Source organism: Otolemur garnettii, unplaced genomic scaffold, assembly GCF_000181295.1.
Source record: "Otolemur garnettii isolate 467f Iridium unplaced genomic scaffold, OtoGar3 scaffold00062, whole genome shotgun sequence".
In the NCBI taxonomy this organism is placed as follows: domain Eukaryota; kingdom Metazoa; phylum Chordata; class Mammalia; order Primates; family Galagidae; genus Otolemur; species Otolemur garnettii.
The window spans coordinates 9,095,351-9,121,330 of NW_003852457.1; the positions used below are offsets into that span (position 1 = coordinate 9,095,351).

Below are 25,980 nucleotides of genomic sequence, written 5' to 3' on the forward strand. Positions count from 1 at the left end.
AAAAAAAAAAAAAAAGAAATTGTGTGTATGACTCTGTATGTGTTTGTATATACATAAGAATGTGTATACATGGTAGTATGTGCTCATGCATGTGCACAGGAGTGTGAGTGCTGGGGGACACAGTGCAGCAGGTACAGGCCCAAGTGGGAACTGCCTGGTATGGATCTGTGCTGGCCTCCAGAGCCCAGGTGCCCACTGAGTGCCTATCTCCCCAAACCCCAGCACTTGGCTCCCTTGGGCACTCGAGTGTGTCTAGAAATGCAGACAGACATCCTGGGGTGGGGTCGGGACACAGCCCACTGCCTGCTGCTGAGCTGTCTCCTTGCTCCAGAGTCCTTCAAGAGTGGGCTGAGGAGGCCAGAAATGCTGGTGCAGTGGACACTTTACTCCCTGCCAGCTGCCCACAAGGGGAGACCAGAGCCCAACCAAGAACCTGCTGGATGTCCCCACACATTGCACATGTTTGACCATGCATGCAGAGATGCCTATGTAATTGCCGCAGTGAGGCAGTGAACCTGGCAAGGGGAAGTCCAGGGCCCTGGGGACCCTGCAGGCTGGCAGGGGTAGGGTGGAAGGGACTGATACCCAGGAGATCTCCTTGCCTGGCTTTGTCCCAGGAGCCCTGGCAGGCCCCTAGAAGGCCACACTCCATGGGACCCAGGTGGAGGGGCCCAGGAACTATGCCCCATTGCTTCAGGGTCCTGTGACACTCTGCTCTGAGGGGGACCCACAGAGCAGGTGGCCACCTACAGAGTTAACAGAAAGAGTTTGCACCTTCAGCAAAATCCAGGGAAAAAGAAAAAGCCACCTGAGCAGTGGTCATCTTTAGTGTGTGTCAGGCCTGTGTCCTACAGAGATGGGCCAGGGTGGGCAGGTCCCCGAGCACAGAGCCCTGTGAAGCTGCACCCGTGATGGGCTCCAAGCACATCATCCTCCTGGCCAGCTTCCAAGGTGGTAAACTTGAAAAGTCAAAGCCAAACCTAGCTCCTTGCTGGTTATAGTAATCATAGTCAGAAAACTAGAAAGTCATTATGTGGTTTTTAGAGTAGTGAAGTTCAAGGCTCATGTGATACTAAGTAGTTTTTTAGTTCTGTAAACCACTGACAGAACATTCCAGAACTGCTGGGCAGTACTCTGCTGTTGGGGTGGAAGCTGAGGGGGCTGGCAGGGCCAGGTGCCATGGGCTGGGCTTGAGGGGTTATCCTCAGAGGCGACTCACTCAGATGGGAAAGATCCTATCCAGACTGGCATCCCTTCTGCCTGGAGCACTGGCCATCTGCTGGTGTGGATCTGTGCTGGCCTCCAGAGTCCAGGTACCCACTGAGTGCCTATCTCCTTAAGCCCCAGCACTTGGCTCTCTTGGGCACTCAAGTGTGTCCAGAAATGCAGACACACCATTGGACATCCTGGGGTGGGGCAGGGACACAGTCCACTGCCTGCTGCTGAGCTGTCTTCTTGCTGCATAGTCCTTCAAGAGTGGGCTGAGGAGGCCAGAAATGCTGGTGCAGTGGACACTCTACTCTTCACCAGCTGCCCACAAGGGGAGACCAGAACCCAACCAAGAACCTGCGGGATGTCCCCACAGGGGTGGACTTCAGACCCCTCCTCTGGCTGAGAGGGGCACAGCCTGTCCCTGAGGCACCCATCAGGCTTCATGTTCCGGGCTCCGCTATGTGGGCTGAGAGGGCCTCACTCGCATCAGCTCCTGGAGACTGTCAGCCCATAGGCTATTAGGCTGCAGCAACTTAATTGCTGGTTAATTGGGTAATTAGTGTTTTGTTTTGCTTTAAAGCCTAAACACTCATAAAAGCTGAATTAGCTGAGTAAACAAGAATGGGATTTTCAAGACACACTGCTTATCTTGCAGAATAATCAGGTTTCCTGGAGGCTGCAAAGAGGAAGGTGCCTTGGAGGCACTGCCCAGGGCCTCATCCTCAATGGGAGGGCCCTGGCCAGAGGGCCAACATGGACTTTAGGGCTTAAGCCCCTGATTCCAGGCCTGGATCCAGTACTCAGACCAGCCCCAACCCATTAAGAAGCAGGTGGGACATGAGTGAAGTGCTGGGAGTGAGGTCTGCGTGGTCCACCCCACCCCCTTCCTTGGTAAGGTGGGGGACAGGCCTCGAAAGCAAGGGCTGTTCCTAGCCAAGGGTGGAGTTGGTTAAGTTTTTCTTTTTTTTTTTTTAGAGACAGAGTCTCACTTTGTTGTCCTCAGTAGAGTGCTGTCACATCACAGCTCATAGCAACCTCCAACTCCTGGGCTTAGGCGATTCTCTTGCCTCAGTCTCCTGAGTAGCTGGGACTATAGGCACCTGGCACAACACCTGGCTATTTTTTTGTTGCAGTTTGGCCAGGGCTAGGTTTGAACCCTCCACTCTCGGTATATGGGACCAGTACCCTACTCACTGAGCCACAGGCACCACCTTGGTCAAGTTATTCTTAAGTTGGGTGGGCACTGTGGCTCAGGCTTATAACCCCAGCACTCTGGGAGGTTGAGGCAGGAGGATTGTTTTGTTCAGGCTGGTCCCGAACTCATGAGCTCAAGCAATCCACCTGCCTCAGTCTCCGAGACTGCTAGGATTATAGGTGTGAGCCACCACATAGTCCTAGCACTCTGGGAGACTGAGGTGGGTAGATTGCTTGAGCTCATGAGTTTGAGACTAGCCTGAGCAAAAGCAAGACCCCGTCTCTACCAAAAAAATAGAAAAACTGAGGCAAGAGGCTCGCTTGAGCCCAAGAGTTGGACTCATACCTGTGAGCTATGACTCCATGGCCCTCTACTCAGGGTGACAGCTTGAGATTCTGTCTCAGAAAAAAAAAAAAAAAAGAAACAACCTTAGCAAGAGCCAGACCTTGTCTCTGCTAATAATTATTTTTTAATGTTAAAAAAAACCCAGCTGGATGTTGAAACACGTGCCCATAGTCTCAACTACTCAGGAGGGATTGCCCACCCCCTCCTGCCAGGCAATCTCCCCTCAGCCACTGGGCCCTTTCCCATGGTCACCCTCAGAATGCACTCCAACGGCCCCCACCTCTCATTGAAGGCCCTCTCCCCAACCTCCCTATCAGAATGGTGCTCACCCTCCCCTCAAAGCAGCATCCATGGCTCCTGGCCCTCCCCTGTCCAGGCACTTACTGCCTCCTCTGCCACTGACCCCTTCAGGGCAGCCCTGGCAGGTGTCTACTGCCTAAGGCCCTGATGATACAGGTAGGAGCCAATTCTAGGCCCTTGAGTTGCCCCAACCCTGCCCTCTAACCCAGGGGTCCTATACAGTTTTGGAGGTCTCTGTGGCCCAAGGAGCCCCTCTCACCAATGGGCTGCTGAGGGACCCATTTCAGTATCTGCTTGCTGTCAGGAGGCTTAAGAACCAGCCCAGAGCACAGGGCACCTACTCACGACAACAGGCTTCTGGCTGCCCTGGTTATCACCACCCTCACTGGCTGTGGCAAGTTATTGGACCCTTTGTACCTCCACTCTACACCTATGGAGTGGACCTGTGCCCCTGGGAACCCATGCAAGGTATGGTGGACACCATCTGGCATGGCCTCAGGCCCTGCCCTGTGCAGGTATCAGCTTTGCTGCAGGTGGGATCACCAGGCGGGATCACCAGGCTGGCTCCTCACCAGCCAGCATCAGCATCAGGCCTGCAGCTCCTTGTGGGATCCTCAACCTCCCAGGCCAGCCTGGCTCTGCCCATGGCAGGAAAGGACGGCAGTAAGTCTGGGCAGTAAGTGGGCATGACAAGATAATGAATGGTCTTTTCAGCAGATCTCCAGATAGTAAAAAGACCTTAAATCTGATTACCCTGGGGACATTTCCACCCATTGCTACCAAGCATACAGCAGTCAAAGGTGAGAGGGTAGACTCCCTCGGGCAGTGCAGAGGCTGCAGCCACTCACTTCCACCCCCTCACCCCCCAGCTAAAGGCCACTCTCACTATCCCTGCTATAGCAGTCAGGGCACAGCAGGCCCTGACCCCCACAGGCCATGCACACATGTCAGACTCCAGTGGGATGCCACTATCACTTGTGAGGGCCTGGGCACGGACACGTACCTAGAAGAGGCAGGCACACAGGAGGTTCACAGGCAAGGGTAACACCCCAGAGCAGATTCACCCACAGGCACACAGGGCCTGTAATTCTACACAGGACACATAAATTGCACGCTTAGCACACCATCAGGACATGGAGCACATGCCTGCACTCAGGCTCACTTGGGCCCCTCCCACTTGTAGTGACCATAAGTTCCACTCATGTTTAGGGTTCTTTGGGTCTGAAGGTGGCAGTGTTGTCGAGGAGGGAATCAAGCCTCCCTTCCCTTCCAGCTCTGCAAGCTGAGCCTTCAAGTGCAATTGTGCAGCTCTTGCACTGCAGCGGGGCAGAACCTGCCCTGGGCCCAGGCCCATCCTGAAGGGGACACAGACCCTCCCCAGGATAGCCCTTTGGCCCCTCTGCCTCCGCACCCTGCCCAGTGGGCTCTGGGCCAGGGGGCTTCACTTCAGGCAGGTGGAAACAGCAACCTCTCCCCTGCTCCTGCTTGTGAATTTTTCATACCTTGTTTGAGCAATGGGAAACAGCAGTTCCCTCTGAGTACCACTGTGAAACGGTAATTAACATTCACACTGAGAAGAGAATGGCAGTTTCAGTGGCTGCTTAACTGCTTAATAATTGTGCCAGTTTGTGTCTCCAGTTTGTGGGGGTGACAGGTGGCCCCCAACCCACAGTTGCCCAGCTCTCTGGAAGGGCTGGAGAGAGTCCAGGTGTGTGCCATCATGTAGTCAAGTCTACCAGGGCACAGGAGTGGCTGCAGCTGAGCAATGGTGCTGCTGTAGGTCAGAGTTGCTGGTCCTGGCAGTGATAAGGATGGTGAGAGTTGGAGCCAAGGAGATCTGATGGCAGCTCACATCATGGCACACGACTGCCACCTGGGCGTTCTGCACATGCTAACTCATTGACCCTGAGACTCTCTTAATATGAAAACTCTGCTGTCTCTGCTGAGGAAACTGAGGCTCAGAGGGACACAGTAACCTGCCCAGGGTCTCACTGTTATGTGGAAGACCAGATTGGGCTCCAGGTGCACTGGTCAGTGCTGGGTGGTCTGTTCTGGCTGTGAGTGACCAGGCCCCAGGGCAGCTGGGGAGGCAGCAAGAACATGAGCGCTATTACATCGGGATTATCAATAGGAGGCAGCATTGAGTGTCCATGCGAAATCTCCAGATTTTTAAATGTTTGCAGCAAATGTTTAAAAATAATAAATTAGACCAAACTAAGCCCATTTGTAGCCCTGTCCAGCCTGTGTTTTGTTTGTTTGTTTTGAGACAGAGTCTTACTATGTTGCCCTCAGTAGAGTGCTGTTGTGTCACAGCTCACAGAAACCTCAAACTGTTGGGCTTAATCGATTCTCCTGCCTCAGCCTCCCAAGTAGCTGGGACTATAGGCGCCCTCCACAACACCCAGCTATTTATTTTTTTTTTTTTGCAGTTATCATTGTTGTTTAGCCAGCCAGGGCTGGATTCGAACCTCCCACCCTTGGTGTATGTGGCTGGCACCATAACCACTGTGCTGCAGGGCATCTAGCCAGCATGTGGTTTTTTAGTCTGTTGCCTACCTATAGATAAGGGTCCGAGAAAGGACATTGGTTGAGTTGGAGCTACTGGGTGTCCCCAGTGTACCACCACATCTGTGAACATGGTGACATGCAGTGACCCTTGGGGTGGCCAGGAACCCACTGTGCCACAAAGGAAGGAACTGAGAGTAGATTTTATCCTGATCCCACTAAGCTTTCACACCCTGCTCATGTAGTAGAGTAGCTTTTGGACAGATAGAGCCACACAGGGCTGCAACAGCTGAGCTGTCAGGTTTGTGGTGAGGAGTCCTGGGCTCACACCGTCCTCTAGCTCCTACTGCTGAGTGACTTTTAGCCTGGCAGGTGCCTCTAGGAGAGAGCCCCTGGGCAGGAGGGAGGGACCAAGCCCAGTTTTAGGTCAGTGCCCACTTTCCCTGCCACTCATTAGAGTCTCCTGGCACCTCCCTGGCACCCCCTCCCACCAGGCATCTCAGTTTAAATGGTGTGGTGTTCTGAGCCTCAGAGGCTTAAGGCCCTCAAATAGTGCTGGCATGTACTCTGGACTGTGACCTGGTCTGACTGAGGAGATTGGTGGGGAGAAAAGTGCTGGATAGGTGGTCTCCAGGACTGCTGTGGATGGTGAGGCCAGGCTAGAGGGGCTTCGAGGCCATCAGGATACAGCACAGGGAGGTAGTAGTGCTAGGTGGAATGGGAGCTCAGGGCAAATAGGGTGGGAAGACCTGATGCCTCAGCCACAATGGGGCTGAAGGAGGGCTCACCTTTCTGGCCTTAGCTATCAAGGTCATGGACAAGAATGGGCACTTCTGCCTCAGAGCCCAAAGCACAGTGGTTACAGCGCCAGCGACATACACCAAGGGTGGTGGGTTCGAATCTGGCCCTGGCCAGCTAAACAACTGCAACAAAAAATAGCCAGGCGTTGTGGAGGGCACCTACTTGGAGGGCTGAGGCAAGAGAATCGCTTAAGCCCAAGAGTTTGAGGTTGCTGTGAGCTGTGACACCACAGCACTTTACCAAGGGCAACATAGTGAAACTCTCTCCAAAAAAAAATAATAATAATTTTTCTAGAGGCTGGGTGCAGTGGCTCACATCTATAATCTTAGCATTCTGGGAGGCTGAGGCACGTGGGTTGTCTAAGCTCGCAGATTTGAGACCAGCCTGAGAAAGAGTGAGACTGTGTCTCTAAAAATAGCCAGGCATTGAGGTGGGTACTCTATAGTCCCAGTTACTTGGGAGGCTGAGGCAAGAGAATCACTTGAGCCCAAGACTTTGAGGTTGCTGTGAGGTATGATGCCACAGCACTCTACTGAGGGCGACAAAGTAAGATGCTGCCTCAAAAAAAAGAATGGGCACTTCTAGGGCCCTAAAATTCCCAGACAGGAAGTCCAAATACTTCGGAGAAGAGGGAATGCCCTTGTTCTTGGCTTTTCAGAGACCATAATAATGATAGTGATGATGAGTAATGATGAAGGCAGTGATGGTGATGAGGACAGTAGTGATGGTTGTGAGGATGATGGTGATGAGGAAAGTGATAGTAGTGATGAGAAAGAGCAGGAAGATGGTGAGGTGACGAGGAGGAGAAGGATGATGATGAGGATAATGGTGGTGATAGTGTAGACGAGGAGGATAGTGATGATGGTGATCTGCATGGTGTTGATTATGGTGATAATAAGTATATGGTGGCGGTGATGGTGATGATACCGTCACACGTATATATCGTACTATTGTACTAACTGTATCTGGCACTATCTTGGTGTTTTACACGTATTCACGCATGTAAGCCATGTAAGTTACCATGTACATGGGTTTTTGTCCCTGCTTTATAGAAGCTTAAACTGAGACACAGAGAGGTCAAGGGACTTGCCTAAAGCTGCACAGAATGGGGGGCAGTGCAGCATCAGAGCAGGCATCTGCTCTAGGGCCTGTTTCTTGACCTCCCAGCCATACCCTGGGGTCTGTCTTCTGCTACAAGGTATCCTACCTTGCCTCTGCCCCACTTCAGGGTGATGCGCCCTTGAAGGTCGCCTCAGTCTGGCAGCTCCCACGGGCAAATATGGCGCTTTCCTTCCTTGCCATGATTAATTATCTCATTCAATTCCAACTCTATTGCAGTTAAACATTAATTCAATAGTACTTAATAACATGGATTCATTTATGACCCTGCCTGCCTCGCTGACAATGCCGTGCTGTTTGGTTAATTATGGGGTCTGTGCCTCATCCTCAGTGCACTGGCTGGGAAGAATCCCTCACTCCCTCCTTGGTGTTGGACACATTACACTCTTGTGGGTCTGGTGGACCTGAAAGCCGTGGAAAGATTTATAACCCATCCTGGGCCCTGGGAGATGCTGGCTACAGCCTTCCAAGGACAAGAACAGAAGCCAGCTCAATGGGTGGTCCCAGGTGGTCCTCAACCTCCAATCCATGGGAGTTGTAGTTTCCTACATAAGGGCTCTGCAGCACTGATTACATGGGCAGAGGTCTGACTTGGGGTCCCAGCTGCCCTGGCTACCAGAAGGCATCTGACACATCCCACAGGCCATGACCTTGGCTCTGCCCTGGCTGTTTTTACCACCTTTGCTTCCTTCTCAGTCTTCACTGAACACTCAGCCCTGCCCACTTCATTGAGTGGACTGAGCTTGGAGGGACTAACTACAAGGAGATGGCTGCTTCAGGCTGCAAAGCCTGTTAGCCTTGGACAGGACCCTCCCTTGTTCCAGTCCCAACCCTCCAGGCTCCCCCTCTCCCCAGGAGGTACATGCCTCTTGTCACTTCAAGCCTGCCTTTGTCACTTGTCACTGGCTGGAGGTGGTGCTTCCTGGATGCAGTGAGTGTCTGGTGAAGCACATTTTTATACAACTCTATGAACTTTGTCATTGAAAACATTATAGCCTTCAATTTGGGGGCACGGTGGAAGGCAGTATAATTTGATTACCTATATTAATCAAGTAGAGTACAACATATAAAACCAGCAGCACACATGTCTGACTGGAGCCAGATCACCCTCTTGTGCGTCCTGGAAGATTTATTTTCAGCAATATAATTCATTTGACATGAACGCATCATAATTGCAGTTGCTAGGAAGGGATTTTTTTCCTATTTATTCTTTTAGGAGGAAATTACTATGGTTTCTAGAACAGCATGTTCTTTGTAAAGCTCTGCTTACTAAAAATGAGAAACAAAGCTTTGTTTTCTCAATTATCATAATCGTGTGTTAACCAGCTGAGCTGATAAATGGGGCCGAGGACACCTTTTGAGTTTCCAACCCTGAGCGTGGTGTACCCTGAAGTGGGGTCCCTTCCCTCTGCACAGCCCCTCCTAGGCTACAGGTGGTCCTGACCCTGGGTCCCTGGCCCCTATTCACAAGGAACTGAGATGTGTGGTCGTATCTCCCAAGCCTCCTTCGATCTCCTCCCTTTAGGCTCAAAAACACTTGGGTGTGGCATGAGGTTCCCTGCATGTTGGGACAAGGCTACCTCATAGTCACTGGCTGGGGAGGCCTCTTTTGGGGCTGTAGGGCCAAGTCCTGAGGGCATGTGGTGCTGTGCACCCTGGAAGCCTATCAGCCTGGTGGTGCTCCTTTTTTCCATCCTACCTGAGTACTTTGATCTGTGTCCAGCCAGTATAGCCCTTGCAGCCTGGGCCACTAACTGCAGTACAGTCCCTGACTTATTGCTCTCTTCTTTGTTCCCACAGTGTGACAGCGAGAGTGGCTTGGATGATAAGGTAAGCCCAGCTCTCTCCTCTCTTCCCAAATGTAGGCTGAGACAGGCCCTAGACCCCAGGGCTTGTGGCCTCCACAGGTGTGGCAGCACCAGTGCTGCAGTCTGACAGGTCCCCTCTCACTACAGAACGCAGGCCCCAGTGGGCAGAAGTGCCCGGGCAGGGAGTGGTCCTGGCAGAGCCGCCACACAGCCGGGCACACCCAGCCCCAGAGACTGGTCATGTCTGCCCTGAGGGGGAACATGGGTGTAGAGCCCAACCTAGGCGCTTTGCCAAGTAGCTGCAGGAGCAGGGGCTTCCTGGCTGGGGCTGGGAACATAACCAGCAAGCAGAGACTTGTGCTAAAGGCAGCAGTGAGAAAGCCCCCACCAATCCAGCATTTGTGCAGCTTGGTTTAGCTCAGGAGTAGACACTGGGAGCCACTTTCTCTCAGAAACACCATGGCAGGCCTCCACCAGGGCCTTCCTTCTGGTCCCAGAGCCTGTCTGAGCTCTCCTGGACCCCATCATACTGCAGGTCTGAGGCCAGGGCTGGACATAGGCTCTTGGGGGACAGGGTCCTCCTCTCTGGTCATCTGCCAGGCCTTGCGTGTGCTGTGGGCAGAGAAGGGGCTGCCAGAGCCCTCAGCATAGATGCAGTGGGTAATGGGGCAGCCATAGCACTGGCTGCTGGGGAGGAAATGTTATGAACTGATATGGCCTAGGAGGCAAGGGACCTGCAGGCTGGCGCAATCCTGGCGAGGAACCACTGAGCTTTACTGGATGTGATAGGACAGTGGGTAGGGCAGGGAGAACGCACCTCTGTGGAAAGGCTGTGCAAAGGCCTAGGCAGACTGCCATGTGAGGACACTTTGCTCAGGTAGCAGCTGGATGCTGACTTGGCTCTGGAACGGCACTCAGTGTGCAGAGGTCTATGCGGTGCTTTAAGGGGTGTTTGTCATGGCCTGTGTCTGGTCACATGGGAGACCCCTGGGGCAGGAGCTTGCTGAGCCATGGAGCTTCATAGCCAAGGGTGGGGGTGGGCTTGAGGTTTGAGATGCCCCAGGCTGTCATGGAACCCTGTGGCCTGGATGGTCCCAGGGAAGGTGGGCCAGTGGTGTCCAGGCCTGAGGTGTGTGGGATTGCAGGTGCCAGGGTTGCATCAGCCAGTGTCCCCATAGCATCCCCACACAGCGTCCCTCCCTCACGGATAGTGTCAGGACATGCCAGCCTCTCCCAGGGCACTGTGTAGCACCTACGCTGCATCCAGCCTCTGCCCAGTGGCTCCCCCCAGCCAGCCACAGACAGCTGCCCACTGGGACTTTGACGGGAGTAGCATTTCGACAGGAGGGATCATCCGTCCTGATCTCATTAATGAAATTAGATTATGGCACCTGGGAAAGTGCTGAGCCCACACATCCCCTCAGCACCTCCTTTAATTTAAAACCAATTTTCGGAAAATACTCGGCACAGCCAAGGGCTGCTCTGAGATAGGGGAGTGGGGAAGGAGGGTTCTGGAGTCTACAGGGCTGCCTGGGGCTCTATGCCACACCCCACCTTCTAGAGAAGAAGCAAAACTACTGCCCACATGAAGGATGTCCTTTGGAGGCCCTTGGCCCAGGAAGCAACTAACTGCCTACCCTACTGTCCACACATACACACCCCTTGATGCCCAGGACTGGTCCCAACTGGTCACCTTGGGCTGTGCTAGCCTAAGCTAGAGGGATGAGGGTCCACAGGAGAGATCCCTATGCAGTTGGAAGGGGGCTGTGCTGCAGCAGGTTCCTCCACCAGACCTGGCCCCAGGCCTCAGCCTCCCTCTCAAGTCGGCCTGGGGCATAGACCTCTTAGCACATGGCCCAGGCCACAGGGACAGAACAAGCAACCATGGCTCCACCTGGCAGGGAGCAGGCTGTGTACCTGGTCCCCTACCAGAGGCCTTTGCACCACTACCTGTTGCTGTGCCCCCTCCAGCCGCCTTCCCCAGTGAAAGCAAACAGGCAAATGGGGTGGCAGAACCCCCACCCACCCACTGTGTGCACTGACTTGCTGAGACTTCACCATAGCCAGTGGCACCCAGTGTCTGGCAGGGATTCTGAGGCACAGGGTAGGAGCAGCATCAGCTCCTTGAGACCTATGCTGCCTCTTGCCTTGTCCCCACCAAGGCTCAGTGATGGAGGCCCGGCTTTCTGTAGCTTCCAGGGTTATCACATGGCCTGGGGTGGTGGTGTGGGAAGCAGTTGGGGTATGGTCTGTGTCCTCTGCCAGACATGAGCACATTCAGCATCACCTGTGCAGGCCATCCCAAGGAGCTCCCCATTGTAGCACCGGCCCAAATACAGCCCTGGAGAAAGGCTGGCCCTGCTCACTATACTGCTGATCCCCCATGGCCACAGAAATCAGCCCCCCACCCTACCAGTCCCCAAGAAGCCCACTCTGTGCCCAAGGCCAGAATGATCTGGCATATTCTAGGCAGAGTGAGAGGTGGGCCCAGACCCTGCACAGGTTGGGTGGGTTTTGTTCTAAGTGCGACAGATGTGCATGCTGTGGCTCAGCCCTCCTGACCACAAAGAAGCCCTCATCCAGACCTCTTAGCTTCTTCCATGGCAATGATGCCCCAGAACTTGGAAGTTTAGATCCTGGGTTCAGAAGACTTTGGAGAAAGGAAGCCTTTGGTTGCTCCTGTTTGTCTGCCTGGTGCTGGGCTCAGGTGGCCAGTGAATGGTGAGCCCGTCTAGCAGCAGATGCAGGCTGAGGCACAGGCAGGTACAGGGTCCTGGGCAGCAGTTCCCTTCCCTGCCACCTCCCTCCTGGGCATAGCTGTGCTTAGGCCATTCAGCCTAGCCCAGAGAAGCTTGGGCTCAGCCAGGAGGAAGGACAGACCAAGCATCCTTCATACTTTAGAGGTGGCAGAGATACTGATGCTCTCTCCCTGGCAGTGTCCTGTGGCCCCACAGTACCCCCAGGTCTGCCTGGAGCCACATACAGGGCCTGCAAGACCCTTGTTGAGACCTGGGAACTCACACTTTGCACAGTTTAAATAAACTGACCTCTCACATTCCTTAGCATGCATGATCAGGGAGCAGCCCAACAGGGGGCATCCTGGGTGGATCAGTTTCAGTGGCCAGATAGATGCAGGCTGGGCAGAAGGCAGAGAAGTTGCAGAAAGCCTAGCATGCTGGGACCTGTTGGCACTGACCTCACAGACATGTACTGGAAACTGGCAGGAGCTGACAATCAGGCAGCACCTGGGAAGTTTGGTTAGAGACATCTCCCCAAACCTGCCAGGGTCTGGCACCAGGTCCTGCCAGCCCACCACACCTCAGGGACCCACCTTGGGCTCTGCTTCAAGTCAAAGTGCAGACACTTTGGGGACATCCCCCCTCCAAGTGGATGGACAGACAGACAGGAGCCTCCCAACCAATGTCGTTTGGAACTGTGCTCCCAGCACTTCCTGCCCTGAGGCTGCTGCAATTCTACCTTCCACCATTGGCAGCTGGAGGGAGGCAGTAAGCAAGGCCAGATGGCCCCTCCGCCAGCCTGCGGTTGCTGTCTAACTGCTTTTTTATTGGAAAAATATGGGGTGAAAAATTGTGTGGGGTGAAAACTTGGCAGCCTGCTGTGCTGGACCAGGTGTCCAGCTGGCCAGCACTCCTCCCCAGCTGTCTGTCTGTGGCCGCCCAGTGGGAGATGTCCGCAGCGCAGGCCTCAGCCACAGCAACAGGCTGGGACAGGCAGGTCTGGGAGGGCTGAGAAGGAGTCCTTCCTGGGGAGGACTGCAGATGCCCTGCAGCCTACCCCTTTAGCCTCAGTGTTCTATCTGCAGAATGGGGTCACAGTGGTGCCTAGTACCTGGGCACTATGAGTGCTGGTCTGTGGGAGGCATGGCAGACACTCTTGGTGGCCATCTAAGGATACAGACAGCTGGCAGGTGGGGTGCACTGTTCCTTCTCCACAGCAGACCTTTCTTCCAGGGGAGTTCTGTACTTAACTGGGTTCCTCTCTGAACCTCTGTCTTCTCATCTTTGAAGTTCTTAAGTTTCATTTTGTGAATTGTGAGAACAGGCACAAGCAAGACAAACTGAAGGATGCATAGGTGGGGGGGATGGACACACGGGGCTGGCCACTTCCTGATGTGGGGCATTCACTCCTCACTTGCTGGACCCCAGTGGGGTTTCCACAGCCTCCACAGCCTCTTGGCATGTCCGCTGCATGCAGGTCCTTCCCCACTGTAGTTGGGTTGGGCACTTTGTGAGGAGGGTCTGTTTCCTCATCTCTGCAGCTTCCTGCTGCCTGCAGAGTCATCCTCTGTGTGTCTGTGTGACATCTGCCTATCTTAGTGCCCAGCCCACTCCTGAGTGCATCTCCCCAGCCTCTTCACAGGGTCTGGCCTCCTCTTCTATAGGGCAGAAGTGCAGGGAGCCAGTTTTCACAGCACCACCCTCTCTGGCAAGCTGGGACAAGGGGACAAAGGTCCCCTACAGCATGAAGACTCTGCCCCCATAGGGGTGTCCTCACTGAGTGACCCCATGGGGGTGACCTCACAGGGCATCCTCATGACACTGACTTCATGGGGATGTGGGCAGTCTGAAGTTGCCATCCTGCTCTGTGTGAGCACTTTGACCTTGGGATTAGATTCCCAGGACAGATTGTGTGCTCTATGGAAAGCAAGTCAGTAGGGCCTAGTGTCCAGGGGCACCCCCACCCTGAGGTGGGCACTCCTACTGCACTGCAGCCAGGCTGAGGGGCACAGACCTCAGTGGACAGGCCTTGGGCATGGGCCTGTGGGTCCCTTTGAGAATCAAGACCATGACCACCACAGAGCACCTGGGGGTCTTCAGAGAGCCCTGAAGTGGCCTTTGTCCCACTAGCCCTGTTTAAGTGCAAGGCATCTGAAGGACAGACAGGTCCCACACCAATGAGGGCTGAGCCAGACAGTCAGGCTACTGGTCCCAGCAGGAGATGCCATAGGCTTGGGGGCATCCCTTAAGGGATGGTATTAGCTTCCCACAGTTGTTGTAATAAGTCACCCACAGACTCAGTGACTTAAAACAGCTCAGGCAATTATAGTTCTAGAGGTCAGAAGTCCCAAGGTCTTATCAGGCTGAAACCAAAGTGTCACTCCAGGTGTCAATGGGTGGGAACCTATTTCCTGCCATATAGCCAGGGAGCCACATTTCCTGGCTCCTGGTCACGTCACTGCAGCCCTTATTCCATCATCTTGTCTCCTCTGGCTCTGACCCTCCTGTCTTATACTTACAAGGGCCCTTGTGATGACATTAGACCTGCCCAGGTAATCCAGGGTAATCCGTGCATCTCAAGATTCTCAATTTAAGCCTATCTTTGGGGGACTATTACTTTCCTAACTCAGGAGGGGCTGATGCCTGGGTCTCAGGCCCTGGAGGGGGGACAGTGCCTTCTGATAAAGGGCCCAGAGAAGCAGCAGGATGACGGAGGTGAGGAAGGGTGAGGTATAATGTGTTCCACTCAGAGGAGGCCCAGTGAGTGGGGATGTTGACTGAGAAGAAAAGGGTAGATTTCTGGGGTACCCTCAGGGCCTCGTGGCCATCCCCCACTGTGGCACCTGGCTCAGGCCTTCTTCCCACCACACAAGACTCCATCTGGTAGCTGCACCAGTCTAGCTACATCTGGCCTTCTTAGAGACCCAGAAAGCCACCAGACAGCAGGGTGCCACAGAATGGAGGGCAGTCCCCTAGGGAGGGGCCACATAGGCTGGAGGTGCCTAATAAGGAGCCTGCAGGGCATAGGTATGCACAGGTGAGATGTCTGCAGCAGAGAGGGCTTGGTGAGGTGGAGATGGCAATGTCCCTAGGACAGAGACCCCCAGAGCCTCATAGAGTGGTGCATGGGCTAAGGGGTGTCCTAGAATGGGCCCAGGCCCTGCCTTCCTGAGCACATAGGTGATGGGAGGAGCCAACATTTACTGAGTATCTACTGTATATAGCAGGAAGCTGAGGCCCAGAGATTTATCTCACCCAGTCCCAACTACAAAGCCAGGACCTGACCCCAGGCCACCCAATTCCCAGGGGGCTGAGCAGTGGGCACTTCAGCTGTGATGGAGGCTGAGCACAGCTAAGTGAGGAAGTGGGAAGAGGTAAGGGCTCTGCCCTAGCAGCCTCCCACTCCTGATGTGGCCACCCCAGTGAGTGAACTAGCAGCTTTTCCAGAACTAATTGTGTGCATACCACAAGGTGCTGGTGCCTGGGCAGCCCCGCTTTTCATCCTAGTTTGCCATCCAGAGTCTATCTCAGATGGACCCACTCCCCATGCCCAGAGCTCCCTAGACTCCCCCAGCCCTCCAGACCCACCCACTCTGCTGATCTCAGGGGAGACCTCCCAGGGCTGCAGGGACCCAGGCGCCTGAACAGGGCTTGCAGGGGTGGGTTGGTCTGACCTCAGGGGCAGGTGAAGGGCTGGACCATGGTGCAGTGAAGTCTGCTGCTATGCAGGGTGGAGCTCCTAGCAGCTTTGCACAGGATCTGTCTTTTCTGATGGGTGAGGAGGGGCAAGGCTGGATTCTCAGGGCACTGAGCAGCACCCATGCATTCATAGGGCATTCTGATGGGATGATGATCCCCATGGTGCTCTCACTTCACACCCATCAGATGTGGCAGAACTATGGCCATTCATGGCAAGACCACACTCCTACATGCCAGTGGCCTGCCCAGGACAGTGTGGCAGCTAAGACAGGGTAGGCAAGCCCCAAGGCCCCTCCTCTGCCCAGTGACTCAGTTTCCTCTGAGGACATGCTTCCTCGAGACCATGCATGTGGCCCTATTCCTAGATCTCAGCAGTCATCAATGTGATGGCCACACTGCTCAGGTTTCTGCAGCCCTTGCACAGGGCTTGTCCCTGCAGGGTGGCAGTCTTGAAGGGAGCAGCCTGGTCTATTTCCTGGCACCACACAGGGGTGAGGGAGGGCAGGGGAGTCAGTTACTAAGATGAGGGCTGGGCTGCCTCAGGGTGGCCCTAAAGGGCTGCAGCTCTGAGCAGAGCCCCTCCAGGGCCCTCCTGCTGCATGATGATGACAGATGCAGTTATAATATTGGTTGTTGAACCCTAAGCTTTGGATAAATGTGCCTCTGAACACCACCATTAAGTCCCTAAGTGGATTATATATATTTGGTTTGGAAGCCTGATATTTAATATCAGTGTGCTCTCCGGCGGCTGCCTTTATTTCTCTTGATAATCTATTCCCACTCCATTTCCTTCTAGATTTCTAACCTCATTAAATCTTTCATATCACAGCTACTTCCCTTTCTAAACAAAATTAAAGACAGACCTGCCCTAGGTTCTCACAGTCTAATTTTACGCCCAAACCAGGGTAAGAGACTTCAGGGTGGGACTTGGGAGTGTATTCTAGGCTCCTTTGACATCTCACCAGGATCGTGGCCCTTTTGCGGACTGTCAATGCCCAAGGTGGCCTAGGAATGAAGTTAGGAAATGAAAGCCACATTTGTTATGGGAAGATTGCCTTTCCCACAGTCTAGGTGTGCAGGTGGAGAGGCCCTAAGAAGGAGCAGGGGCTGAGTTGAGACCTTGGCTATGGCCTGACAGCGAGACCTGGGGGGCTTATCCTTGACCTCTCAGCTTTGTGGGAGACTGAGGACCCCTGTGCTGCTGCCTATCCTAGAGCTAACCAGAATACCCCTTCAGTTCCTGCCTTCTATTCCCCAACTTCCACTGGCTCCTAGATCTGGGGTCTGCCCTCTCCCCAGCCAGGGCTTGCAGCTGAGGGGGAATGGGTACTACTTAGCTGTCTCCCTGGGTTTCTGGACTCTCTCTGCTCTGGTCTGCCTAAAGATTCATTAGCTCAATTTATGTAGAGTCCCTGGGCCTGGGGAAACCATGGTCACTTTGCCCAGGGCCAGGCAGCCAAGAGAGTGCAGAACTTGAATTGTGTTTTTCCCTGCCCTTCCCTACCTGTTTCCTGCATGCTTCTTTGGAGGCCTCAACATTGGGGCCCCAAAAAGGATGGAAATGACCTTGGTGCAGGATCCCCTTGCCAGGCTAGGCACCTGAGGTCACCCATTGGAGCTCCAAGCTCCTATAGCTTTCTGCAGCCTGATGTCTCTGAGGGTATGGGCATTTCTGTGGGACAGCCCCTCCTACCTCCTTCCTGGAGACATCCTGACCCCACCACCACCAGCCACAGCCAGCCTTTGTGTTCCAACACTTGCTCTGCCACAAACCAACCAAACAGCCAATGGCAAAGCACCTACTTCTGTCTGCTTCCTTTCTGCTCCCATTTCACTCCAGTAACTTGAGGATGATGGTGTTGCACAGGCCATGAGGGTGCTCACTCACACTAGGTGTACCAAGTGTGCACTTTGGGGGATGATCGTTGTTATTGTTAAAGGGAATGTGTGTTATTTGGTATAAATAATTAAAACAGAATGAAAGGGCTTAAATTCCCACTTAGAGGCAGCTCTGTTGGCGATTTCTTCTGTGCGATTACAAGGCTAGTGTTCCTTAGCATGTTCATTCAGTTGCCTTTGAAAAGGAAAACACTGGCTGGGCTTGCATGCTGTTCTGCCTTGACAGCACATCTAGGGGCTGGTACCCATAGTCCAGGAAATGCCTGTGGCTCCACTGGACGGTCCCCCCTGACTTGACCAACTTGGGCAGTCTTTCGAGCCCAGAAACAGGAACCTGCATCACCTCCCAACCCCAGGCCCTGGACACCCGACCAGAGCCGGCCTTCTGGGGTGCCCCTAGTGTGCAGCTTAAACGAAGAGCACATCCTTAAACTTCTGAACTGCCAGGTCCAGTGCCAGCCCGCCCTCCCTTACGGGCCTTCTTGGCGCGTATCCGATTGCAAGTGGCGGTGCTGGAGTCCTGGTTTTCAGCCCCTGCCAGCTTCGACGGACTGCCCCGCCAGGGGCCTGGGTCGGTGCGCCGCACATACTCAGCCTTCGCACGGGTCAAGGTTCATCCCGATCCCAATTCAAGTCCCCCACCCCCACGGGGGAGCCAGACGCTCCCTGAGCCCCAGGCGGCGCACTGCGCAGCTTTTTGCAGCCGCTGCTTGGAACCCTCTCCGGACTCAGTTTCTCAGACGGAGAAACAGAGACCCAGGGCAGGCGGGGCTTGCTGCAGGCCGCTGAGGACCCGGGCTGTAACAGCTGTGCGGGATCCGTCCTCGACCAGGGCACTGACGTCGCTTCTTAGTTTACCTTTCTATAGGTGAGGTGGCCGTCGTCCCTAACTTGTTGCTGTACTGCTAGAAAGAGTCGCGCCTATAAAGCGTTCGGAGCGCTGGCGTTGCGCGTGCTGACCTTGCCACTCTGCATGGACCGGGAGCCGGCGGCGGGGCGCGGGCAGATCCGCGCCTCGGGGCTGGATTAGTCGGGCCTGCCCGGCCCCGCCCCCGCCCCGCCCGCCGCGCTCCCGCCGCTGCCCGCGCGCCGCCAGCTGTGCGCCTAGCCAGCACCCACCCTGAGCGCCCGCCGCCTCCCGGCCCGCTCCGTACCCGACGGCGTCCCGGGCGACTCTCTCCCAGGGCGCCCGAAAGTCGCCTGGAGCGCGCCGAGTCAGCTCGGCAGACATGCGCGCCCCCGGTCCAATCTCCGGCTAAGTGGGGAGAGAGGGGTCGCCTCGACGGGCTGGGGCCAGTCGGGACCCGCGCTCTGCCGCCCGTGTCCATGCAGCCGGGCTCCAGCTCAGGCCGCAGGACTAGTGGCCATCGCCTGCGGAGCGCGCGGGATCCGAGGCTCCTGCCAGGTAAGTGCGCGCTACGGGCTCCGGAGAGGGATTCGCGACTTTGGAGGGCCTGGGGTGGCGAGAGAGTAACTGCCCTACTAAAGAAGCGGGACGCAGAAGAGGCCCCGCGCCTTCTTCCCACTCGATCTGCCCAGCGCGCGGAGACTCTGCTTTTCCCCGGGGCGCACGTGGCGGCAGGCGGGCACTCAGCTCGGCTGAGGGTCCTGGGCCCAGGCCAGGGTACTGGGGGGCCAGCGGTGGAGGCGGGGCCGGGCGTCGTGGGGGGCGCGCGCCTTTGTCTGCGCCCGGCGCGGAAGCGGCCCCCGGCTTCTCGGCGCCTAGCTCACCTGCCTAGAGTTGGAGTTCTTTGTCTGGGGCGGGGCGCGGCTGGCCAAGGCTGCGCCGTGTGTCTGAGCCAAGGCTACCTCGCGGGTCGAGTCCTCGCAGACAAAGCGCGGCACGACCTCCGCCCGCCGCCAGGCTTGTGCGCCTCGCGGGGGCGCAGGGGGTGGGGATCTGTATTAGCGCTGACACGCTCCCTGCCGGGCTTGCCCCTTCTGCCTGACCAAGCCTGTGCCTGGGGACCTCCCACCTGTACTTGACCTGAAATGACTCCCTTCCTTCTGCCCCCACACTGGCTCAGCGCCAAGGGTCGTAGGCGGCTGTGGCGGCACACGCTTGGGTCACGGCCGGTAATAATGCGCGGAAAGTTGTTAGCGCAGGTCTTGTGCCCCCTCGGGGGCCCCCACCTCTTCAGGTCATCAGGCCAGTCTGGAAGCTTTGTCCTAGAAGGGGACCTAAGGGCCTGCGAGTGGACATGGGTCCCAGGAGGACTGAGTCTCTGCCTGCACTGGGGAGGGGCTGGGGCCTGGGCCACAGACCCCCAAAGTCCCAGGTCTATACAGAGCCTTCCCAGGTGGGCATGGCCACACCTGACCAGGTGTCCTGACCCTTCCTATGAGACGGAAGCTGGCCAGGTGCGGTCCCAGGATCCTGTGGTTGCCCACCCTTGACTTTTTTTTTTTTTTGCAGTTTTTGGCCGGGGCTGGGTTTTGAACCCTCCACCTCCGGTATATGGGGCCGGCGCCCTACTCCTTTGAGCCACAGGCGCCGCCCCCCACCCTTGACTAATTGAGCAAACTTGCCTGCTGAGGGCAGGATGCCCTGGGCATTGGAGAGTGTGCTCACCAGATGAACCCACAGCATGGCCTGCACCTGCCTTTGCCAGCTCCCTGGTGGTGGAGGGACTGTTCCTCTGCCCTACAGTCCCCCACCCCCACTTGATTGGTACCTGGGGCGCCACCTCGTGGCTCCGGGTCGCTGTGCTGAACACACAGTATTTGGAACCAGCAGCTCCCCCTATTGCCCTGCCCCAGCAGGTCAGCAGCTCCCATAGTGCTCTGTTGGGCATGTGCAGTGTGGTCCTTCTACTGAGTTAGCAGAGGAGGAATGCAGCCAGGGTAGGCAGCTTAGGCCACACTGTCATACTAGAGATGTGCCACCAGGCACCTAAGCACTTTTCCCCTCACCCTCTAACCTGGGGAGGTAACTCTTAGCTGGGGGTTACCCCAAGGCCAGGGCTCATGCCTTGGGGCTTTGGGGACTACTTTTTGGGTTGGCTGTTGAAGGAAAGGCAGCTCCCCCTTCTCTGCTCACCTGGGAGACCTCAGCACTGTGTGTATCCAGGCTCCCCTCCACCACAGTAATAGCCTCCTGGGTCCCCCCTGCTCACTTAGTCTGGGTCCTTCGCTGGAACAAAGAGCCCTTTGGCAGAACTGATGGGTAGGGGCTCTCTGTGGCTGTGTGTGCAGTTAGCACAGATTGTGAAGACCTTAGGTTGCCTTGTTGGAGGAGTGAGGCTGCTGTCGATGGTCCACAGACAGGGGCTGGCAGTATGGCCAGAGACATAAATGCCTGCACACCTGGGGTTTGCTATCTGAGCTGCCCACAGGCTGGCTGGCCAATAAGGACCACTCAGACCTAGGACCCCAAGGAGAAGATCACCCAAGTGGGTGCTGATAGCGCAGTGGACACTCTCAGCCTAGGGTCCAGGAAGGCCTCTGGGGAGGCTGCAACCGGCTCCCAGGAGACCCCTGAGAAGGAAAATGGGGCTGAAGAGCCCTGGGTACAGAGCCTGGTTGGGACAAGTTCAGACTGGTCCGGAGTGGTGTGAAGGCTCCAGAATGTTTTAAGTCAAAGTCGGGGGAGTTGTTCAGATTTGGTTTTAATAGGGTCATGGCAATTATGGAGAATGGGTCTGTAAGAGCTAAAACCAGCCCAAAAGATACTTCTGGTGCCAAGCACTGGCACTGGGTGCTGTCCTGGGACCCAGGCAGGTTATTCCTCATCCCCATGGCCTAATTAGGCTCTCCTGGGCCACAGTGGGGGGCAGGTGGGGAGCATTGTGGGCAGCTTTGGCTGCCCAGGCTGGGGGAAAGCATGACATGTGCTCCAGGTGCCTGGCACATACTATTGTCCTTGTTCTCAGAACCATCCACTTTCTCCTCATCACATGCTTTCCAGGGGTGGGGGCCTGGCTGGGAACAGGTGAGGTTAGCCTGTGGAAACACCTGGTGCTGGCATTGCCCAGACCAGGAGCATGGGAGGCCAAATGAGCCCTTCCTGGCCCCTACTAGTGGCCTTCCTTCAGTGGGACTCCCTTGCCTGTATTGTGCTGTGTCTCCCTCTGAGATGGTCCCATGTGCTAGCTCCTTGGTTCTCAGGAGCCAAACCCTGCTTCAGGCTGACCCTGGGATGGTCACTGCATGTCTGGGCCCCAGCAGGGAGGCAGGACCAGGCAGAAAATAAATACTGTTTATTTCCCATGGGAGGCCCCACTTCTGGATGGGATTTCCAAGGGTATAAGAAGGAGATCTCCAGGACCCTCTGGCCTTCCTGGCATGAGAGACTCCTGCTGTTCCTTCTCCTGTGCTACCAGCCAGGCCATAGGGTGGTAGGGGTATGTGGCCTCCTGGGTTGGAATGGCACATAGGCTGGGGCTGGGAAGTGTCCCTGTGCAGGGTGTGGCTGGGGTCCTTTGACTTGAATCCTGTACGTAGCAGGACGGAGCTGTGGGGAGGACACTGTCAGGCATGTGATGATCTGGGTCTTCTCAGGCCTTGTGGACGTTAACTGGGGAGACCTGAAAGGGCCTGGGAGCTACACACCTGAGAGGGATCTGAGGTAGGAGCCCTCCTGAAACAGCACTGACTCTGCTTCTTGGGCTTGGGGGTATCAGGAGACATGCACTTCCCTAGCAGATAGACCCCCTGACCCCATAGGGAGCTTGGTGGGAGAGCAGACATATGTGGGGCCTAACTACCCCTTGAAACCCAGCCATCACAGCAGTCACTGGTGTGAACACACAGGGACAGCAAGCCCACCCCGACCCACCTTGTGGGAGGCCTCCACCTGCACTGTTCCCTAGCCATTCAGCTCAATCTCAGGCATTTTCTGGGTTTCTTGTCCACTGAAGAAGGAAATGTGGCCTGCATCCTCCTCCTTTGAACTAGGGTCCTGTTCATGGTTGTGTTCAGTGGGACCCAGGGTGCCTGTGCTTCCTGTCTCTTTCTCAGAGTAAAGTGAGGGATGGCTTCCCACTCACCTAGGCATCTCATAATACATTTATGGTTTTATTTTTCACATTTATGTCTGTGATTAGTCTGGAGTTATTTTGATATAGGAATGAAATAGGGATCTCACTTGCCCTTCTCCAAGCCACCAGTCAGGCCTTGTGCATTGGGATGAGCCCCCAGCTACTCTGCACTAGGTCCATCTTGGACCCTAGTTTCCACTCCTTGGATCTCAGTCTACCTGCACATCAGTACCACATCTTCTTGTTGGTCTCCTGTGCTGTAATTCACTTGCAATAAACCGTGCCTATTTCATGCGTGCACTTGGTGCATTTTGACCTATACCTACAATGTGTACCCACCACCATCAATCCAGAAAGCTACCCACCCCCATCCCACAAGAGCTGGAAGTGCTTGTCCTAGGTCAGAAAGCTATGGGACCCCACACATAGGGCATTTGCTCATCTAATATCCTTGAGACCCATTCACGTGGCCTGTGCAGACAGCTTGTGCTGTTTTTGGCTGGGGCAGGCTGCTGGTCCATTTGCCTGTTGATGGACACAGTGTTCTCAGCCTGTGGACAGTTGGCCTGGGGTCACAGAGCCTAGACTCTGGCCCAGCTCCAGCACCACACGGGACCTTCTCATCTCTATCCTGTGTTGAGCTGTGTGGAAAGTGGGTCACATATTAAGCTCCTAATATCTGAACACTATCTTACGGGATTTTGATAGGGGCGGTATTAAATTTACAGCTGTTGGTGTGGGGCAGCAGACACCTGCATGGTGTGTCTTTGTGACCTATCCTTCTGCCTGACCCTAGCCCTGGCTTGGGGGGCCGGGGGGGAGGGTTCTTCCTGGTGAGACACCCCCACCTGCCCTTGCTTGGTTTTGTAACTGGCCTGATCAGTTAGCAGGTTGGGAGAACCTTAGATCTTTACATGTTTCTTTTATCACTCTGAATCTTCTTTTTATTATTTTTTTTTTTTAGCTTTTTAAGGAGTAACAATTCATATTATAGATGAGGGGAATGGAACAGACACCAGGAGGAACCCTGCTCTCCCCTGGTGTGTGGGTTGGGTTACAGTCTGCTCCCTTGGCCTCACACCCCAGTCTGTGTCTACTCATGGCTGTGTGCTCCTTTGGGGCAAGCCTAGTTGTTCCCTCCCAAGTAGCAGCAAATACTATTTATTTTATTACTTTTATTATTATTACATTTTTTTGTTTTTCCTTTTTAGAGACAGGGTCTTATTTCATTGCCCAGGCTGCAATGCAGTGGTATCATCACAGCTCATTGCATCCTCCAACTCCTAGCCTCAAGATGTCCTCCCATGTCAGCCTCCCAACGTGCTGGGACTGCAGGCATGAGCCACCACACCTGACTAATTATTTTCATCTTTTGTAGAGACAAGGTCTCACTGTTGTACAGTTGTTGTTACTACATTTTATTTATTTATTTATTTATTTTGAGACAGGGTCTCACTACATCACCCTTGGCAGAGTGCCGTGGCATCACAGCTCACAGCAACCTCAAACTCTTGTGCTTAATTGATTATCTTTTCTCAGCTTCCCAAGTAGCTGGGACTACAGGTGCCCTCCACAACGCCCAGCTCTTTTTTGGTTGCAGTTGTCATTGTTGTTTAGCTGGCCCGGGCCAGGTTCAAACCTGCCAGCCTCAGTGTATGTGGCTGGCGCTGTAACCACTGTGCAACAGGCACTGAGCCACTACATTTTAATTACAGAAGTAATATTTGAATTCACTCCCCTTAAAATATGAGAGTTAAAGTCAAGTGTGGTAGCTCAAGCCTGTAATCCTAGCACTATGGGAGACCGAGACAGGAGGATCTCTTGAGCTCAGGAAGCTCTCTTGAGCAGTCTGAACAGAGCAAGACCCTGTCTCTACTAAAAATAGAAAAATTAGCTAGGTATGGTGGCAGGTGCTTATAGTCCCAACTACTCAGGAGACTGAGGCAGGAGAATTGCTTGAGCCCAGAAGTTTGAGGTTGCTGTGAGCTGTGAGAACACCCCAACACTCTAGCCTGGACAACAGAGCAAGAGACCCTGTCTCAGAAAAAAAAAAAGAAAGAAAGAAAGAAAATGAGACTTCAAACTAAGTTTTCTGAAGCCCCACCTCTTCAGGCTCCATGCTTGCCCCTGTTCCCAGAGAGGGTGGCTCTCTCCAATTGAACATGTGTCCTCCAAACCCTTCCGAGGTTTTACTACATAGACACGGACACATGTGCACACAAACACATGTGCATGACATATACTCAAATACATAAACATGCTCACACACTACAGGGGCACAGGCAAGTGTGCACACACTTGTACACATAAACACATGCCTGTTACAAGCAGGTGGACATGCATAAATGTGAGTGCACATCCACAAACACTGTATGTTTTTTCTTTGTAAATGTTTCCTCCATTAAACAGTATCCCTCAAGATCTATCTAGGAGGCTTGGCGCCTGTGGCTCAAGTGGCTAAGGCGCCAGCCACATACACCTAAGGTAGCGGGTTTGAATCCAGCTGGGGCCCACCAAACAACAGTGACGGCTGCAACCAAAAAATAGCTGGGCATTGTGACGGGTGCCTGTGGTCTCAGCTACTTGGGAGGCTGAGGCAGGAGACTTACTTGAGCCCAGGAGTTGGAGGTTACTATGAGCTGTGATGCCACAGCACTCTACCCAAGGTGACAGCTTGAGGCTCTATCTCAAAAAAAAAAAAAAATCTATCTAGGATGACCGTGACAATGCATGTGAGCCTTGAAAATATTCTACCCAAAAAAGCCAGTCCCTACAGAACCCACATTCATGATTCCGTCACATAAAGTCTAGGGCAGCCAGCTTTACAGAGACAAAGAAAGTGGATTGTAGCTTTGGGGTTAGAATGATAAATGGAGGGTCAGCGTCTCTCTAGGTGACAGATGTGTCACACTGTGGGCATAGTGAAAACTGGATGCTTTAACTGGATGACCTGTGTGGTATATGAAACACATCTCCAATGTCAGGCTGTTCTGCCAAACTACCTGAGACTGGGCGGGTTATAAACAATACACCATTTGTCATGGTCCTGCAGATAGGAAGTCCATTGTCAGTGTGTATCAGGCCAGGTTCTGGTGAAGGTGCTACTCTGACCACAGACATGATCTCACTGTGCCCTCAGTACGGGGCCAGGGAGTTCTTTGGTTCTGTCATGTGGCTGGTGATCCTATCGTGAGGGCTCCGTTCCGTCCCTCCCAGCACCATCATCTTGGGGTAAGGATTCAACAGTGGCTTCTGTGAGAACAGAAGCCATTCAGTCCATAGCTTACACTGCTCAGGGAAGATCTACCTAGGTTCATTCTTACCTGGCTCAATCCCAAGAACAGCTGCAAAGCCTCTAGAGCATGGGGATCTCCTTCATG

At 54.4% G+C, this 25,980-nt stretch overlaps 1 protein-coding gene across 3 annotated transcripts in view; it reads left to right on the top strand.

Annotated features, from left to right (window-relative positions):
* Positions 1 to 25,980, top strand: part of LOC100957135 (fibrosin-1-like protein) — an 86,053-nt gene that overhangs the window by 42,265 nt on the left and 17,808 nt on the right. For all 3 annotated transcript variants that reach the window (XM_012807034.2, XM_012807032.2, XM_012807033.2), the window contains exon 5: positions 9,278 to 9,307. In XM_012807034.2, coding sequence (XP_012662488.1) covers positions 9,278 to 9,307 — 30 coding nt within the window. The remainder of the gene's footprint in view (positions 1 to 9,277; positions 9,308 to 25,980) is intronic.